At 42.5% G+C, this 20,107-nt stretch overlaps 1 protein-coding gene and 1 long non-coding RNA gene across 2 annotated transcripts in view; one reads left to right on the forward strand and one right to left on the reverse strand.

Moving 5' to 3' along the window:
• Positions 1-827: 827 nt before the first annotated feature.
• On the reverse strand, positions 828-12,914 carry FAM174A (family with sequence similarity 174 member A). The gene is made up of 3 exons (XM_083404450.1): positions 12,377-12,914; positions 6,603-6,737; positions 828-1,350 (listed from the first exon to the last, which is right to left on the reverse strand). The coding sequence occupies exons 1-3, from the start codon at positions 12,736-12,738 to the stop codon at positions 1,347-1,349; spliced, it is 501 nt and encodes a 166-aa protein (XP_083260576.1). The 5' UTR covers positions 12,739-12,914; the 3' UTR covers positions 828-1,346.
• Positions 12,915-12,945: 31 nt separating this feature from the next.
• LOC310660110 overlaps positions 12,946-20,107 on the forward strand; it is a 32,131-nt gene continuing 24,969 nt past the window's right edge. The window contains exons 1-4 of the long non-coding RNA XR_014503199.1: positions 12,946-13,247; positions 16,166-16,246; positions 17,510-17,590; positions 19,621-19,722. This is a non-coding gene — a long non-coding RNA (uncharacterized lncRNA). The remainder of the gene's footprint in view (positions 13,248-16,165; positions 16,247-17,509; positions 17,591-19,620; positions 19,723-20,107) is intronic.

Raw genomic sequence — 20,107 nt, forward strand, 5'->3', positions numbered from 1 at the left:
GCAAACTCGGCCCTCCAGGTGTTTTGGGACTACAATTCCCACCATCCCTGACCACTGGTCCTGTTAGCTAGGGATAATGGGAATTGTAGTCCCAAAACATCTGGAGGGCCGAAGTTGCCTATGCCTGCTCTACCATCTAGCATGACACTCCAGGGAGATTTCCCATGGGAAAATCTCAGGTATTGCGGTTCAGGACTGTAATACCTCAAGGATCGCCTCTTTCCATATGAACCTACCCGGACTCTGAGATCATCTTCTGAGGCCCTCCTTCATGTGCTTCCTCCTCAATAAATAAATAAAATGTAGGAAATATTCCTGGGATCTCATGCTAGTGGTGAGCAGGGTTGGAGATACTCCAGTCTGTCTGCCTCTCTCTCTCTCTCTCTCTCACACACACACACACCCACACACCCACACACCCCTCCATTTCTCTCTTCCCTTTTTCTCATTTCCCCTTCCACCTATCACATCTCACCCCTTCCCACCACTTTCTGTGTTAGGGGGATTTCTGGGGAACGCACACACAGTGAGAGGAGGATTAAAGGTTTTGTGTAACTTAAAGGATATAACTGACACCATTCATGATCTCCCTCTCATTAGGAAGTCCATGGTGTTTGAAAGAAACCCAATGTAAACTGAAGCTTCATTTATTTATACCTGCTGAGTAGGCTTATCGTTTTCAGAAACGTTCTTCAGAGTGATCTCAGCCAGCCTGTGAAAGACAGCCAGGGACATCCTCACCAAAAGTCTTTGGTTGATTACTATCAGCATATTTCCTGCTGTCCGAAGCATTACATTCAAAACCAACAGATACAAAATACAAGTAATGAGTGTTAGGAATACTGTAAACATTTATTTGCATCGCTCACACAGATCTATAATGTACATCCAGTTTACAAAGGAGAGGGAACACCCCTCTGACACGGGTAGTTAAGTTTGGCAATATATCTGTTAAATGAAAGAGTAGGCGCTGAGAGTTCACATAAGTAAGTTATCACACTTGACACTCATCTAAAAAAATTAAGTTGGTCAAGAAACCCACAAATATATCTCAGTTAGTGGTCTGTGGAAGGGGAGATCACCATACAGAATTAACATAAGCAGAAAATACCCTGTTTTAAAATAGGTTTTAAATTTAGTGCACATTTCCCATAGACTCCAAACTTAAAATATTTCTGTATATACAAAAGGTACAATAAAATGTTACAGTGTTTATTGCAACAAACTAAGGATGCCATAATATAGATCACTTGTATACACCCAACCCTGATATTGGCTTCTTATTCCTTCTGTACAGCCTTCTTTCGTTGCTCCACAATTGAAATATTCTCCCAAAAGGCACATACTTATCTACAAAGAAAAAAAAATATTTTAAGTAAACATCATTCCATTGAAATCTTTCAACACAACAACAACAACAACAAAAACCAAATCTCCTCAACACTGCACCCACTTGAAAGCAACAAGATTTCATGTATATTATACATCCAGCATTTAACATACTTGATTCTTGCAATGACCCAAAAGCGGAGATCAAACTTCCCTCTACCCACACTAAAAAGCCCCTACCTTAGTCACCAAGCCACCACAAAGGAAAGGATGTACTGCAATTGAAAGAAAAGCAAAGAGAAGGGGGAATGTGCATTTTGGCATGGATTGGTGGGGGGCTGTGACTGTTCCTCCTGTGGCTTCTAGGCTGTAGCTCCAAGCCCAGGGCCTCAAACCCCAAGACTCTCACACCACAGCTGTGAATAGGAAGACTTTTCTTCAATTACAGTAGGGCTAGGGAACGTGTAGTCCCAACAACACGAGTCCCATTACCCCTGACCATTGGCCTTGCTGGCTGAGACTGATGACAGTAGGAATCCAACAACATGGTGGTGGGGAGAGATGTCCCAGGTTTCCCAGCCCTGATTAACAAGGTGGGGGGTGACTTCATATAACAGACCAGTAGCACCTTCCACTCAATGGTACACATCTACTCCAGCCAATTAAGCTGACATGCTTGTGTTTTGAATTGTGGCCGTAACATTTTACGATGCAGAGTTGCAAAATGCAATGTTTTTCGTTCTCTTATTTCTGACCTCAATCATCATGATTAGCAAGCTAGACATTGTCTTCTAATCCAATTTTTTCTGATGATGATGATGATATTTAGTAGTACAGTGGTACCTTGGGTTAAGTACTTAATTCGTTCGGAGGTCTGTTCTTAACCTGAAACTGTCCTTAACCTGAAGCACCACTTTAGCTAATGGGCCCTCCTGCTGCACCGCCAGAGCATGATTTCTGGTCTCATCCTGAAGCAAAGTTCTTAACCCAAGGTAGTATTTCTTGGCTAGCAGAGTCTGTAACCTGAAGCATATGTAACCCGAGGTACCACTGTAATAGTAGTATTACTATTATAACCTGTTGTGCCCCAGCTACTCTGGCAGCTTCCAACACATAAAAACATAATAAAACATCAAACATTAAGAACTACCTATAGAAATGTATCTTACCGAGATACTGCATCCCATTTTACTCCCATTCCCCCCACCCAATCTTTTCTTGCCACCAAGCCACTGTCCTTTAAATCAATCTCTTTCTACCCCCTCTTGCAGCAAAAAACACAAGCTTTACAGTTCCATCCTGTCATGAAATCATAACTACCAGAGCAATAATATTCAGTCCACTCAGCAATTTATTTTTGGTACACAGTGCAATTTTGAGCATACTTTATCTGCACAACACACAGCTAGCTATTACTTATAGGATGCAAGCAGTTCAATAAATAAAGACATTATTGGATGTTAAGATATTGTTTAAGTATCTTTTAGAACCACCTTATAATGGCACTCAGGAGAAGAACTCAGTTTTCCAAGTATTTCTCTTACTTCAACATTTATATCCTTTCTGCACTCACAGCATAATGCTTCTGTGGACATTTACTTTTTTCATGTTTATAGCAAATAAAATAAGCTGCACTGTTTTTAACTGTTTGCTGCTGACACGACTCAAAGTAGTGCAGTTTTTGACCACATTGTGTTATAAAAAGTGACTTTAGGAGATGACTTGCGCCACTTAGGAATGCTAATGATTAAGCAGTATATTAATGCCTTGAAGAGATCAGGGTTCCATTTGCGTCTGTGTTTTTAGATTTTGCAACACTGTAGATAACTTTATCAGCATAGCACTGAGAATTTCCAACTCAGGCAATGTCGTATTCATTACTTGTATATATATATTTGCAGCAAGGCGTAACATACTCTATGGATTACAAGCAGATAAGAGAAGTCTGTTTGTAACCTTGCTCAGACAGCTTTCAAATCTGTCATTGTGACCAATGTTGCATACGTTTTGGAAGCATAAGAATATACGAACAGCCATTTATAAGGTTGCTTCACAACAGTTAAACATAGTTATTAGTACTCAAGACATATACAATGTAATTCAGGAGCTTCTTTTTCCCTTACTGACTTAGTAAACCAGTACCTGGGATTTGCAGGCTGCAAGCAGAGGCTTCAATGACAATGATCCTGTAACCAATGCTATTTCAGCCCCAAAAATGGCTTGTCAGGGAGAAGGCAAGGAAAGAACCCTTCTTCCTACATCTAGTTTTATTCAGAGGGGGGATATTTTGGTATAGAGGAGCAGGGAACACCCAGGTGCAATGGGACAGGTGTAATTTGCCATAACAATGAGAACAAATATTAAGAAGAAAAAAAAGGGGGGGGGGAATCCTTGTTTTGAAATAAGCACTGTCTTGGTGGATACCTGAATGTGAGCCTAGGGCAATTGCTACAAAGAGGTCTCACTCCAGCTATTCTTACAAGGCAGAACAGGCCAAGAGTCAGTCCCCTCTCTAATAATTAATAACCACGCTAATTATTTTAAAGATCTGGATGTGTTGAATCAAGATATGCAGTATTCTTCAGGAGATTGGGGAAAACGTCCCAGCACCCAGTAACTGGGTAGCAGAGTTACTTGATGGCTGCTTCTCTGCTACAAAGCATTCATGGGAGAGAAACAGGGAAATTGGTGAGAGCTGTGTGTGCTTAACCCTTTGGCTTAATTCATACCTAGAGTTGTTTTTCCATTGTGAGGTTTCAGGCACATGCTTGCAAGTTGAAGCAGCTCAGGGATGCGAGTTTCAGGGAAAGGGTAGCTTCTGAAAGATGTGATACACATCTCCTTCCCAACATTTCTCATTGCACTTTACAACCCCCAGAGGATGCTTTGCAATGGAGAAGTAGCGGCTGTTATGGCTAGTGTTACTGTAGCATGTCAGGATTCCTGAACTTGGAATTGGCATGACTAATATACAGCAAGGGTATGAAAATTTCAATATATGCAAGGGTTAAACACAAATTAAACACTCAAAACAGAACAGCACATACTCGGTTTGGGGGGAAAAAAAAAAATTGGAAAATATAGCCTGTAAGCTTTGGGGCAGATGCCATGATGGAACTGTTTCTAAACCTGAAGCAGCAAAGCAACCTCAATTTTTTTATAAAAGCAGAGGGAACCATGAATTCTAATAATGTTTATAAAGTACTTTGCAAAATTAGGAAATGAGACAGCATGTATAAGAACTAATGGGGAAATAGGGCATTCAAGCAAGTTAGCTATATTCCAGAGAGAGACTTGGAAAAGATTGCCCAATTTTGTTGAGAAAACAAAAGCCAAAGCACAGCCGTAAAAGTGCAATTATCTTACTGTGCTTTCCCAAAGGAAATGAGCTGTATTCATATCAACAATGAACAACTGATTGTTGCTATTCCTCTAATATTGAGTATATTTCACTCAATTTCCCCCATTTCAGCATACAGAACTGTATTACAAGTAATTATCAACTAGAAGTGCATCTATCTAAACTGTGTTGTTTTTGTTTTAAAAAGAAGTTGTTTCTGTATCTCGAGACATATACACAAAAATAACAACCATGCACTAGCTCAAAGATTTAGATTTAGACAGAATCTCATTTTTGCCTTCCTGTGCAATTTTAGTAGAGCTGGCCAAAAAATGTTGGTAGGCTGAGAAGCTGATCCTTTCTTAAATCAAATAGTCTTATTTGAAGCTATGGCCTTAACTGCTAAATAATTAAACAAACTCAAGTAAAGGTACAATTTGCCATGAAGCTGTCCAGTCTACGGCAATATCTACTGACACAACAAACACAACTCCTATTCTGCCCAACACCTTAATACTGAAAATAATGGCATCCAACTAGACAAAAACTGTATGCTAGAGGCCAGTTTAGTAGTGTTCTATGTTTTACTTGCTTTTTAAGGCAAACTAATTTTTAATTCTGCTGATTGGGAGTGACTCACTTTTTAAGAATTTTGTTAATATTTTAAATTTACATGTCTTCTGTATAAAAGACATGAGAAAGCTGCTGACATTTGTCTAATAAAAGAATTATCTCAAATATCACTGGAGATGGGGGTGTCAACACAGCTTTACATCTACAGTGGTACCTCAGGTTACATACGCTTCAGGTTACATACGCTTCAGGTTACAGACTCCGCTAACCCAGAAATACTACCTTGGGTTAAGAACTTTGCTTCAGGATGAGAACAGAAATTGTGCTCTGGCAGCGTGGCAGCAGCAGGAGGCCCCATTAGCTAAAGTGGTGCTTCAGGTTAAGAACAGTTTCAGGTTAAGGACGGACCTCCGGAACAAATTAAGTACTTAAGGTACCACTGTACATTTCAAAACTAGGTTGTTACTAGTGAAATCCCATGCCACAATAAATCCAATTAGTCTACAACACACAAGGAAGACCTGTGCCACCTGAGAGACTAACACAGCTACTATTTAGGAAATGAAATACTACCAAGAATATCATGTAAGGATAGAATCCTTAATTAATTAGACATGGCCATTATTTCTGGAGTATAATAGCTTACAGAAAGCCTGGTATGCGTTACGACTTTATAAGAACAGGGACATAAAAAATAGGCAATTTAAGTATTTAAATAAATGAAATGCCCATAGCACTAAAACAGCACCATGTAAAGTATGCTACAGAACAAAGAATACAAACAACTTATTCCTAAATTAAAAGTCACAGATCTAAGATTCTTATCCATAAGTTTGGGGGTAACTATTTCCCTCATGTCTGATGTTGGCAATTTGGGCAAGGGAGGCTGCATGCAAGTAGGTTTAGCAACTGTGCTTGGAATGCCCCAAGACAATATTACACAGATGTACCGTGCCTCCCTTAAAAGAACAACCAGTGCCTCTGGTCACAGAGGCATTTTTATATCTTGTTCAAAACATCCACTTCATCCATGGATGAAGAATGAAATACATTACGCTTGGTTTCCAGTCATATACAGTGGTACCTCGGGTTGCATACGCTTCAGGTTACACACTCTGCTAACCCAGAAATAGTGCTTCAGGTTAAGAACTTTGCTTCAGGATAAGAACAGAAATCGTGCTCTGGCGGCGCGGCGGCAGCAGGAGGCCCCATTAGCTAAAGTGGTGCTTCAGGTTAAGAACAGTTTCAGGTTAAGAACGGACCTCCGGAACGAATTAAGTACTTAACCCGAGGTACCACTGTACCTCGGAATCCGTTCCCTCTTACAACAAGAAGAACATCCTAAACTCTGTCTACCGACCTTCGAGGATGATTGGCATCAAAGAGTGTTGTGTCGTCGTCATCATCATCTTGTTCCAATGGTGTCAGCTCTGTATTTTCTATGTTTGTGTCCAGAACCCCATATCTCCTTGTCTTTCTGTTTCTTCGTCGAAGTCTGAAAAGTGTGAAAGGTTACAATTTATTAACTGAATCACACTAATAACAACAGAATTAAAATACCGCTCTGAAGGAAAACTTAAGAAAAACTAATATGAATTCAAGTGCACTAACAACCATCTGTATAAGCATTGCATTATTGTAATTCACATGCATAAGCAGGACGCCCAATTCGACAGTCAAGCACTGAAAAACTATTGATTTGTATAATGTGATTGCACAATTTTAGTTTGCTTCAAAGAAAATTCAGCTTAATTTAGCAAACAGTATGAATAATCCTGCATTTTATCTTGCCAGATCTTACTCCCTTAACTGCAAAAAGGAAACAGGGAGGGATGTGCTCTTCCATCTTTGAATAAGAAAACACACATACTCACAAAACACTTCTCAATTTCAAGCCAGAAGCTCCCACCAAGGCACAAGTACAGTGGTACCTTGGGTTACAGAAGCTCCAGGTTACAGACTCTGCTAACCCCCAAATAGTACCTCGGGTTAAGAACGTTGCTTCAGGATGAGAACAGAAATCGTGCAGCGGCGGCAGCGGGAGGCCCCATTAGCTAAAGTGGTACTTCAGGTTAAGAACAGTTTCAGGTTAAGAACGGACCTTCAGAACGAATTAAGTTCTTAACCCGAGGTACCACTGTACCAGAATATCATATTGTAATTTTGGGGAAATAAGACAATATTGCTACTGTAACACTCAGCCAATGTAGCTATTGACTTGTGCCCAATACGTTTCACATGTTGCTCTTTGAGTATTTTTTATGTAGCTAAAACAACATCTATGCACAAGAGAGAGGTAACAGATGTTTCTGGGGAACCCCAAGTTTTGAAGGTCTTAAAAAAAACCCTTGGGGGCGGAGAAACCCAAGTGGAGGAAGACAAAAACAGTATAGTGAGGACTGGGGATGTTGACAAAGGACATTGGATCAGGGGGGAATAGAATAGAGTATTCTGAAGATGACTGAAATAGTGAATAACAGCAAGACCTATTTGTATGATGTGATGGAGCTGTAAGACTGCAAACAGGTCACAGTTTATTTGATTTGATCTATTTTACAGAAGCTTAATTATACTCAGATGATGCAGATGCAGTCTATACCAGAGATCTTAGCTAAGCCACTAAATCAAAGGGAACAAAATTCACTGAAAATTTTTCTGAAGAAATTCCAGTAAAATGCCAACTGTCAAGGGATGGCACAATCATGTGCTTGGTGCTGCCACCTTATGGCAGGGCACTGTCAAAATAATTTCCTGATTGATTTCTTAGCATATAAATGCTGCAATCCGATGCACACTTACTTGGGAACAAGTTAAAACAAACTTTCATTTTGTTCTCATTCAGAAGTTTCATGCTACAAGTATGCTGGGTGTTTTATGATTCTAATCACATCCATATTCAACAACCAAGTGAGGCAGGATTTTGTTCTCGCTTAACAAATTACAGGGCCTAAAGAGAGTTACTAGTCCAAGGCTGCCAAAACAAATCTTAGCTAAAGATGAATCGGATGAGGGGATCATTTGCCAAAATGCAAACTATAATGTTATTGCAAAGCTGTTAAAGAACAAGATGAAGGACTGTGTTGCTTGATTCCCACTAAATACAGTCTTATGCAACAGCCTTAATTTCACAGTGAACAATATATGACAAATGGTGGAAGGCAGGCTTAAACTTTTTATTATGTAAGAATATAAGGCCAGATGTCAAACACAGTTCAACAATTTGGTCAGAAACTATCTCTATATGCTTTTCACAAATAGGATGATTGTGAGAAAATCTGTAATTTAAGTGTATCATTATAGGTCTGATGACAATCAAATGCAGAACAGGAGTTTAAGCATTTATGAAACTCATTCTGATGAAATGCATGCATTACACAAATGAACATTTTAAGAATACATTTGCCTGAGTTATGTGAAGAAAATGTAACTTCTCTCTAATGCAATTTTTGTTCTTGAAGCAGAAAAATAAGTTGAAACAATAAAGCAGCCATTTCATTTTAAGTATTCCATTTCTACAGAATATTCCTTGAAAGTGAGCACACTTCCATGAATTCACAAGATGTAGATTTAATATCCAGAACTTTGTCAGTTGTCCTTCAAAAGGCTTACTCTGTAATTTGTGCAAATGCCATTTTAAATTCTATCCAGGTTGCCAATTTTATGCTGAAATACATTTTGGACATATATCTATCTATCTTCTGGTTAATGCAAAATGAGACCGATGCAACATGTGACATGTACCGACTTGTTAGTAGTTTTTCTCAGAGACTACAGTCTTTACAGAATATGATGCTTCAAATCATAAAAGAGCTCTGCTCAACAAGCCCTACAGTCCAACCTCCTATTTCATCGTTTATGGTTTTCTTATCCCCTTTCTATTTTTCCTGTTATATTTTATGTATTAATTTTTATTCTGTAAGCAAAGTTCAAACAAAGGGCAGTCAATTAATACCTATAATAAAATAAACAAACATTTTCAACAGATCCTTTTGGAATGCTAAGAGACAGGATATGAAATTGACAGCTCTCACCAACACCCATATGTTGCATGTTATCAGCATGCTGTTCACATGTATACTGCTGCTGATCGTATAAACTCTACTTAACCCTATCAGGACTAACACTTGTGGATAGATGTATTCTCCATGAACTTGTCTAATCCCCTTAAGAGCAAAGTCAGCTACTATAATCACGTAGTGTAGCCGTGAATTTGCTAAGTAAATTCTACATGGTTTAGAAAAAGAAGGTGCAGGGGTGGGAGTGGGGAGAGAGAATTCATAAGGTTGAAAAAACAATACATGATTTCATAATGTGTTGTCACACCATCCTTCTGAAGGCCATTGCTAAAGATAAGCAGGCCTGGGTCTGGTCACTGCTTTGAGGGGTGAATTACTGGGAACTACATGTACCCTGCCTTTAGCTCCATAACATAAGGAAGGTAGGATACAGTAACAATATAAGATCTAATCAAAATAAATTTTAAATACATTGGTAAACCTGCACATGCACATGGGCTCTACCATTTCAGACTTCTTCTTCTTCTTCTTCTTCTTCTTCTTCTTCTTCTTCTTCTTCTTTATTATTATTATATTATTATATTTGCATGATTGAATAGTCCTTAGCAAAAATAAATAAATGTATATACATCACACAAACACACATGCATGCATGCATTTACATTAATATACAAAGGAAATTAGACTACAAAGTGCCCTGCTTTTCTATATAAAGGAGTCAATAAAGTTTGCACCGACTTGGCAGCCAAGTCAAAATCTGTGGTCATCAGACTCTTCCTTCACTGCATGTTTTCTCAGAAGTTACCCCCACTGAGATCAATATGGCTTAGATCCATGAACCATGTTGCAGTCAGGTTGGGAGGCTATTGAGGAGAGGTAGGACCTCTGGGCAGCTGAGATACACAGAATGCCAGCCATCACTCAAATGGCCCCTCCAACCCTTCCTCTCCAGAACACGGGAAAGGATGGGATTTGGTTTGGTTTGGGTGCGGAGTGCCTGGCTGCTCACTGTCCAAACAATCAACTCCAACCTTCCTCTCAAGTTGGAAGCTGCACCAGAAGTAGCTGTGTTGTGCCTCCAACATGCAGTGTAACTAAGCGGTTGGGCATCACAACGCTCCCTCTAACTCCAAACTGCAAGGCAAAGATGGAGTTTAATTATGCTCACCAGATAGCAGTGGAAGTGAGTGTGGAGCATGACCAGAAACTTAGGCCAGATCCTGAGCATGTTCGGCTCACTCACATGACTTGGCAACCCAGGTTCAGACTATCTTAAAGGCTTATGCAGAGCTATGCTAGTGAGTGCAGCTTGGATCTGGCGTAACATTTGGTGGCTTAACTAACACCAGCATCTTGTGCATATAGATTACCCTCTAGGCTGTTTTCTTCTTCTTCAAAACATAGAAGCTGCTTCAGATCCTTGATATTTTGGTTGCCCTTCTATGCATTTTTCCCAGATGCATACAACATCCCAAACAAAGTCACACTATACCACAAAACAAATTAGTTCCCACACAGGACTAGATTACAGAGAAACGTTTGTTTCATGGCTTTAAAAGCCCACTGCTTACTTGTTTTAGATACATATACTCAGGAAAACGTGCAGTTTTTTATATAGATCTACCTGCGTACTGAATATGTTAATCCAACACAAGTACCGCTAGTTTCTCGGGGTTTGTGCCACAGGCTCCCCAGTCACTGGCCTTGAGTTTACAGTGGAACTCTGCTAGTTACGACTTCTCTCTCCAGTCTTCTTTAAATACAAAATGATCATTATTCTAAGCAGCTGTCCCTTTCACTGGGTGCAAAACCTGCCCAGAAGCGACCTTCCAGAAACACATACGATAGCACTTAAGATAAGGAGTGCCAGGCTTGAATCAGGTACACGAGCAACATGTGCTCTATCAGATACACCAAGGTAAACAAGGACCAGGGGAACACACCACAGCCTAAAGGGGATGTTTCGCAGGTGAGCAAGAAGAGAGGGCCGTGGGTCATAGAACTGAAGAGTTGGAAGGGATCCCATGGGTCATCTAGTCCAATCCCCTGCAGCGCAGGAATCTCAGCTAAAGTATCTGAGACAGATCCAAACTCTGCTTTAAAATCTCCAAGGAGGTAGAGACCACAATCTCCCGAGGGAGACTGTTCCACTGCCAAACAGCTCAAAGTTTTCTCTGGTGTTTAGTCAGAACCTCCTTCCTTGTAACTTGAAGCCACTGGTTCGCATCCTACCCTCTAGAGCAGGAGAAAGGGGGGGAAAGCTTGCTCTCTCTCCCACATGAAAGACCTTGAAATGGCAATCATATCTCCTCCATGCATATTCCTGCATTGCGGGGGTGAGGTTGGACTAGATGACAGTCCCTTCCGTGATTCAAAGTGTTGGTGCTGACCTCTAAACGGTGTCGGCCCAGTATACCTTAAGGAACGTCTCCACCCCCATCCTTCAGCCCGGACACTGAGGTCCAGCTCCGAGGGCCTTCTGGCGGTTCCCTCACTGCGAGAAGTGAGGTTACAGGGAACTGGGCAGAAGGTCTTGTCGGTAGTGGCGCCCTTCAGATGTCAAGGATATAAACAACTATCTGATGTTTGGAAGACATCTGAAAGCAGCACTGTCTAGGGAAGTTTTTAATGTTTGATGTCTTATCCTGTTTTTAATATTGTGCTGGGGGGAGCCCAGAGTGCCAGGGGAAAACCAGGCAGATGGGTGGGGGAGGGATGAATAGATAAATAAATAAATATGATTATTAGAACCTCCTTCCTTGTAACTTGAAGCCACCTTCCAAAGGCAGGAGAAAAAGCAGCTTGCTCCCTCGTCTCCCACGTGGAAGACCTTGAGATGGCTATCATTGCAAGCAGGGTTGGACTAGATGACTTCTCGGGGTCCCTTCCGTGATTCTAAGATGCAACACGGCTGAGAAAGGGAGAGGCCACCCTAGCCAACCTTCCTCCCTTTCTTCTTGGAGGGGGGAGGGGGACGGGACACCCCTCAGACTCAGTTTCCCCCAAAGCCAAGTGGAAACGAGGAGGGGGAGAACCCCAAACCCTTCCGAGATCGACCGATTGATCCGATCGCTGGGTTGACAGATTACAGGGGTCCCTCCTGCTGCCCCAGGCTCACCGCACGGTCCGGATGACGAAGTAGACGATGAGCGCGGCGCTGGCCAAGACCAGGACCGAGAGGGCGCGCTGGGTCATGAGGGGGTTGCGCTCAGGCGGGGCGGGCACGGCGGCGGCCACGCTGCCCACCCCACTCGCATTGCTGCTCCGCGCCGCCTCGCCCGCGGGGGAACCGCTGCTGCTGCTGCCCAGGGCGGGCGCGGCGTCGTGACTGCCGGGCGCCGCGGAGGCAGAGGACGACGACGGCGCCGCCGGCGGAGGCGAGGGAGGCGGCGGCCTCAGGACCCCCTGAGCCGGGAGCGCTTCCCCGCCCCACAGCGCGGCCAGCAGCAGGAGGAGCAGCCCCGGCCACAGCCGCCGCATGGCAGCCCGTCCAACCGTGCGCCCGCTGGGCGCGGCCTAAGCGCCGCCGCGGGGCCTGTCAGGAGAGCAGGAAGCAGGAGCGGAAGTCCTCATCTTTCCCCTCACACGGCGCGGCCATGGAAGTCTCCCGGCCGAGACTCCCGCCCTCGCGCCTCAGGCGGCCTGCTCCCACGTGACCAAAAGGACCGGTTATTCGTGCGCAGGCGCAACAAGGGCCCTCGGTCTCTTCCTTTCGCCCGGGATGCTCGATGGAGAAAAGAGGAAGGGGAGGCGGTTTTTTTTCTTGTCATGTCTAGTGGCTAGGGATGGGGTTTTCGGGGACCCAGACAAAACTCAAATGCCTCCCCCGGGAACACAAGGCCACTCGGTTTTTGGGGGTTTGTTTTTTTAAAACAATCAAACAAACAGCAACCCCCCCCCCCCAATATTGCTCCCTGTTTGCAGGTGGGGAGATGCCAGATCCTTAGTCAAATCCGGCAAGTTCCTATCGATACCCATGACAAGTCTAGGTTGGTACACAACTTCTTCATGTGTAGCCAGTTTGTACATATGATTTAACGATATTTGGAATTCATGTTTATAAATACCGTATTAGGTTTAATGACACAAAAAATGCAATTTATTTTGACATTTTATATTGTCCATACACACACATATAAAGACACCTAGACAGCATCTTAAAAAGCAGAGACATCACCTTGCCAACAAAGGTCCGTATAGTTAAAGCCATGGTTTTCCCAGTAGTGATGTATGGAAGTGAGAGCTGGACCATAAAGAAGGCTGATTGCCGAAGAATTGATGCTTTTGAATTATGGTGCTGGAGGAGACTCTTGAGAGTCCCATGGACTGCAAGAAGATCAAACACATCCATTCTTAAGGAAATCAGCCCTGAGTGCTCACTGGAAGGACAGATCGTGAAGCTGAGGCTCCAATACTTTTGCCACCTCATGAGAAGAGAAGACTCCCTGGAAAAGATCCTGATGTTGGGAAAGATGGAGGGCACAAGGAGAAGGGGATGACAGAGGACGAGATGGTTGGACAGTGTTCTCGAAGCTACAAACATGAGTTTGACCAAACTGCGGGAGGCAGTGGAAGACAGGAGTGCCTGGCGTTCTCTGGTCCATGGGGTCATGAAGAGTTGGACACGACTAAACAACTAAACAACAATAACATGACCATATATATTGCCCATATGTATATTCTTGAAGAGCAGACAGACAGAAAGAAAGGAGCGACATCTGCAACAGTAGGAAAGTGGCTGCCGAGAATGCCTTTCCTTCGGCACAAATGCATAGCACAAACCCATCTCCTGACACCCAGGATTCAGGGCCAAGCTCCAGGCATAGGCTGCCATAAACCAGTTTGCACTCTTGTTCACCTAGGCCCGTATTTCCTGTTCCAGCAGCGGATCTCATAGGAACACTGGAAATTACCTTACACCACGGCGGACCATTGGCCCAGCTGGCTCAGTGTTTTCTACACTGACTGGCAGTGTTTCTTCACCATTAAAGCCCTATACGGCCTAGGACCCTCGTACCTACGGGACCGCCTCTCCTGGTATGCCCCACAGAGAAACTTACGGTCTTCAAATAAAAACATCTTGAAGGTCCCAGGCCACAGAGAAGTTAGGCTGGCGTCAACTAGAGCCAGGGCTTTTTCGGCCGTGGCTCCAATCTGGTGGAACACTCTGTCACAAGAGACCAGGGCCCTGCAGGACTTGACATCTTTCCGCAGGGCCTGCAAGACAGAACTGTTCCACCAGGCCTTTGGCCAGGCACAGCCTGACTCCCTCCATCGGCAATCTTCGCAGAGCTCTGGCCCAATGGTTGCCAGTGGCTTGAATTAATTAATTATATAATGAATGATTTTAGAGTGTTGTTTGTGCTGTACTTTTGTACTGTTTTATTGTTGTTAGCCGCCCTGAGCTCGGCTTCAGCTGGGGAGGGCAGGATATAAATAAATTTTATTATTATTATTATTATTATTATTATTATTATTATTATTATTAATGGTTCCTCTCTTGCGCACAAAACACGTCCCCCTTCAGCTCTTTGCTCATCCCATGAAAGATCTGATGACCATGTCTGCTTCATTGTTGTTGCTGTTGTTGTTGTTGTATGCCACCCCAATCTCTCAGCGGTGCAAGATTCAAGGAGTTCCATGTGTTCATCCCGGGTCTGAGTTTCCTTTTGGAAAGGAGACACAGCAGAGACTGGTGTCTATAGGATATATGATTTTCTTACAGACATATCTAATCTGAGATTATGATGGCGCCTTAGCATCCCAAAAGGGTTTTGCTTCTCCCATAGCCACAGCCTCGGATTCAAGCAGAAATCAGTCATGGTTTTTTCCTGCCTTTTCAGCCTGCAGCTTTTTCCTCTAAGCTCAGGCTTTGTCCTACTAACTTAAGGTCCGTTCTTAACCTGAAACTGTTCTTAACCTGAAGCACCACTTTAGAAGAGAAGAATAAGAGTTTGGATTTGATATCCCGCTTTATCACTACCCGAAGGAGTCTCAAAGCGGCTAACATTCTCCTTCCCTTCCTCCCCCACAACAAACACTCTCTGAGGTGAGTGGGGCTGAGAGACTTCAGAGAAGTGTGACTAGCCCAAGGTCACCCAGCAGCTGCATGTGGAGGAATGGAGATGCAAACCTGGTTCCCCAGATTACGAGTCTACCGCTCTTAACCACTACACCACACTGGCTCTCACTTTAGCTAATGGGGCCTCCCGCTGCCGCCATGCCGCTGGAGCATGATTTCTGTTCTCATCCTGAAGCAAAGTTTTTAACCTGAGGTACTATTTCTGGGTTAGCGGAATCTGTAACCTGAATCGTATGTAACCTGAAGTGTATGTAAGCAGAGGTACCACTGTATATAAGAGAGGGAGGTTCACCCCCCACCAATGTTGATGTAATTTTGCCATCAGCATAGTGTCATTTTTCACCATGAGAAGGTGGGGGTGGTGTTGGAGTTACACTACCTTGGGCAGCAGTTAGAAATTGGCCAGATTTTGCTTCATAATTCTACAAATTTATCAGTATTCCTCAACATGTACATGACACTGTTTTATCCACACTCCTATTGGCAGTCACATAATATGCCTTTTTCTTATGATGTGCTGATGACATTATTTATACTGCTCTGTTTAAAACATATAGAATTGGGCTATTAGTTACAGACTACTGTGCCAAATGGATGCTGATTTTTACCCTGTAAAACTAGTCCCATCAATTATAATGTTTTATGGTTGGAGTGTTGTGCATGTTTTAGAACTTTTATCTTTCCAGTTTCATATTTGCATTTGTGTTATTCAGCAAAAATAGGGTGTTCTGTTTGCTGCTTGCTTGCTAGGTTTTTATATAGATTTACATATTTTATATATTTTGACCATATAGTCAAAATAAATTGCAATTGTTTGTCATACAGTGTTTCAGGAAAAAACTGTTGGACTATCCATGCTTACTTGAAAACTAAGTTCTATTGTGTTCAGTGGGATCACTCTCTCAAGTAAGTGTTCGAAGGACAACAGTGTGAATGTAGTGTGTGAGCCTTGGACTTTTGAGACCTATGCCCCATCTGTACTATACATTTAAAGCTGTATTGTATTATTCAACTTTAAACAGTCAAGACTTCTTCCCAAAGAATCACCCGGAACTACAATTCTCAGAGTGGTTTAACAGTCAATCCCTCTTCCCTGGGAATTCTGATAATTGTTTCTCTGTGTAGCAAATGGGGATCTCTTAGCAATTCTCAGCACCCTTAACATCAAACTGCATTTTGGGGGAAGTCATGACTGTTTGAAGTGGTGTGATACTGCTTTAAATGCATAGTGCAGATAGGGCCTCAGATCAAGATTTTGCTCTCTCTTTTTTGTTGTTAGAAACTGATTTACTTTTGAAATTAAAGAGAACAGAATGGAATATACAGAAATGGAGGATTTCAGCAGTCACTGGAATTTAGTGTTTATTAAAAAGGCTGTCTGGCATTCTATGTCTGCCACTCTCCTTCACTTACAATGGAAGCTGTGCTCCATTTCAAATGTTTTACATGACAAAAGGGAGACAGATCTTGAATTTCGGTAAACGGCATTGAAGCTTCTAAATAATGTATTAAAATTAAGAATTTACTTGACGGTTACTGTGGAGAAAAAGATTTTTCCCCAGTTCCCAAAATAGTTATTGTAGGTGAATGGTGAGAATTTACATGACAGTTCATTAGTTGTAGGTTACATTTGTCTGCCTGGGCAGGAAGATTTTTATCTGTATATTAAGCAGGATCCTGGAGAAGAAGGGCACTTAAGAACTCTGAAAATAATGTGTTTCTCAGTTCTTTTTTTATCAGCTGAACCAAAACTTTACTCTGAACTATTTTAGACCAGGAGGCATCAAAATGGAAAGGTCTGCCCTTGCCTCTCACAAGCAACTCACAAGCAAACTCACAACTCACAAGCAAACCATCATGTTGCCCCATCCCATAGCTATTCCATTGCCAATAGTGGATGTTTTCTCCATTTCCCCCTTACCTTTTAGCTTGAGCTGTGCAGCTAAATCTTATGCATGGCTAATTATAACACAAGCACTGAGTTCAAATAAACTCATTTCCAAGAAAGTGTGTTTATGGTTGTCTCCATTTCCTAGGTAGTACTTAACCCCCAACTCACAGAACTGTTTTAGGTTCACCATTTTTTAAAGAATAAAAACCATACTTTATACACCTAATCTGAAGTTTATAATTGGAAGAAGACCACTGATAGCTTTCTCTTTTCCACAGTGGCCAAGAAAATGTTCCTGGGAAGCCCATAAGTGAATATGAAGAGAACAGCCCTCTCCTGCTTCCAGTTGCCCGCAAATGGTATTTGAATCTGGAGATTCTGTAAAAAACAAAAACAAAACACCTAGAGGTTAATGGGCAATGGTTGAAGAGTGTAATAACCGCTGCATAGATTCATCAAATTATAAAGTTGGAAGAGACCAACTTCAGTTATTGTTTAATATTAAAAAGGAAACTAAGAAGCTTATAATGCACAAATGGGATGCGGGTGGCGCTGTGGGTAAAACCTCAGCGCCTAGGACTTGCCAATCGCATGGTCGGCGGTTCGAATCCCCGTGGCGGGGTGCACTCCCGCCGTTGGGTCCCAGCGCCTGCCAACCTAGAAGTTCGAAAGCACCTTCGGGTGCAAGTAGATAAATAGGGACCGCTTACCAGCAGGAAGGTAAACGGCGTTCCGTGTGCTGCGCTGGCTCGCCAGATGCAGCTTGTCACGCTGGCCACGTGACCCGGAAGTGTCTGCGGACAGCGCTGGCTCCTGGCCTATAGAGTGAGATGAGCGCACAACCCTAGAGTCTGGCAAGACTGGCCCGTACGGGCAGGGGTACCTTTACCTTTAATGCACAAATACTACATGGTGCATATTTCTTAAACAAAACTGGAATAAATAAGATTTGGGGTGGCATTCAACTAACTTTTACTCGGAGCAGATCCACTGAAATTAGTGAACATGGCTAAGTTAGGCCCATTAATTTGAGTTGGTGTAGTTTAAGTAAAGGTTGGTTGAATAGCCCTTAGATATTTAGAAGTGAGGACCAATGGGTCATTGATAATTGAACTGCATTGTGTTGGTGGATTTGGGAAGCCTTGCTTCAAATAGTTGTTCAACAGCGACACACCCTGTATTGCTTTGGCCAATACCCTGTATTGCTTTGGTTTCTCTCACACACAGTTGTTGTGCAGGCAAGAACTGTGAATCAAGCTGTACTGAAAACTGCTATAGAAATGGATAAATAATAATAGTAATGGGAGTACTCATGGTTTGATCTCAAGATGAAACTGCTGGGAGGGCTTACAGTGAAATGTGATTAATATGGATTTTGTGATAAGCCTGCAGCAGTGAGTGCAGAATTATGATTATGATATAATATTAGCGCTTGGAAGTAAGAGGAAGAATGAAATAATATATATGAGTCGCAAGTGAATGTTGCTAAGTTCAAGCTCCCAAGCCTACTATTTTTGTTCAAAAGGACCAAAAAGACAATGAATAGATGTACACTTTAGAGTACAAACATAATTTATCCAATTGCCTGGAGGGCGTCTGAAACATTTGAATAACCAGAAGGACAGATAAATGAGAGAGCTATTTAAACAGATTGTCATTGACATGAGATTGCTTGGGGGACATGCAGAAACTTCAAGTTATAACAGGCTTAATAACATCACGTATACCATAGTTATTGCCATTGCACATTTAGAGCATAAGAAGAGTCTAGAGACATCACCTTGCCACAAAGGTCTGTATAGTAAAAGCTATGGTTTTCCCAGTAGTGATGTATGGAAGTGAGAGCTGGACCATAAAGAAGGCTGATCGCCGAAGAATTGATGCTTTTGAATTATGGTGCTGGAGGAGACTCTTGAGAGTCCCATGGACTGCAAGAAGATCAAACCTATCCATTCTTAAGGAAATCAGCCCTGAGTGCTCACTGGAAGGACCGATCCTGAAGCTGAGGCGACAATACTTTGGCCACCTCATGAGAAGAGAAGACTCCCTGGAAAAGACCCTGATGTTGGGAAAGATGGAGGGCACAAGGAGAAGGGGACGAGATGGTTGGATAGTGTTCTCGAAGCTACCAGCATGAGTTTGACCAAACTGTGGGAGGCAGTGGAAGACAGGAGTGCCTGGCGTGCTCTGGTCCATGGGGTCACGAAGAGTCGGACATGACTAAACAACAACAACAAAGCATCCTGTTCTCACAATGACTTATCCTCCATTGGTTTAAACCTCTTTTAAAGCCATCCAGTTGGTGGTCTTTGCTACATCCTGTGGGAGCAACTTTCATAGTTTTAACTATGCGCTGTGTTAAGAAGTGCTTCATTTTGTCTGTTTCAAGTCTTTCAGCTTCACTGGATGGGCCTGGGCTCTAATATTACCATACCGTCTGACTTTTTCAAGCCTGAAACTGGGACTTGCATCTTCCAGAATGCGCTCCTGGGTGAGTCACATGACCCATGCCTCACTCTTGCCTTGAAAAAGTGATTTTTTTTTTCAGAGCGAGAGCACAGTGCAAGAGCCCAAGATCATAGCACCCAAAATGGCCACTGTGATCTCGCATGAAAATTACTAAGAACTGTTCTAAAGCATAAAAACTCATTTGCAGCTTCCTTTCTCTTGAAAATGGGTCTCATGAAGGAGAATATGCTAGTGGATTTTGCCATAAGTGGGTTGAAATTGCAGGAAGGCTGGTTTAAATATGTCTATCAGAGCTGCCTTTCCCTTAGTTTGGACTGTTAGGACTTACACTGCACCTGAGACAGTTTATTTTAATGCCATTCATGTTAAAAATGCTTGGAGCATAATATTCTTCTTTCTTTCTCCAA

This window comes from Podarcis tiliguerta (assembly GCF_965153285.1).
Source record: "Podarcis tiliguerta genome assembly, chromosome: 11".
NCBI classification, from domain to species: domain Eukaryota; kingdom Metazoa; phylum Chordata; class Lepidosauria; order Squamata; family Lacertidae; genus Podarcis; species Podarcis tiliguerta.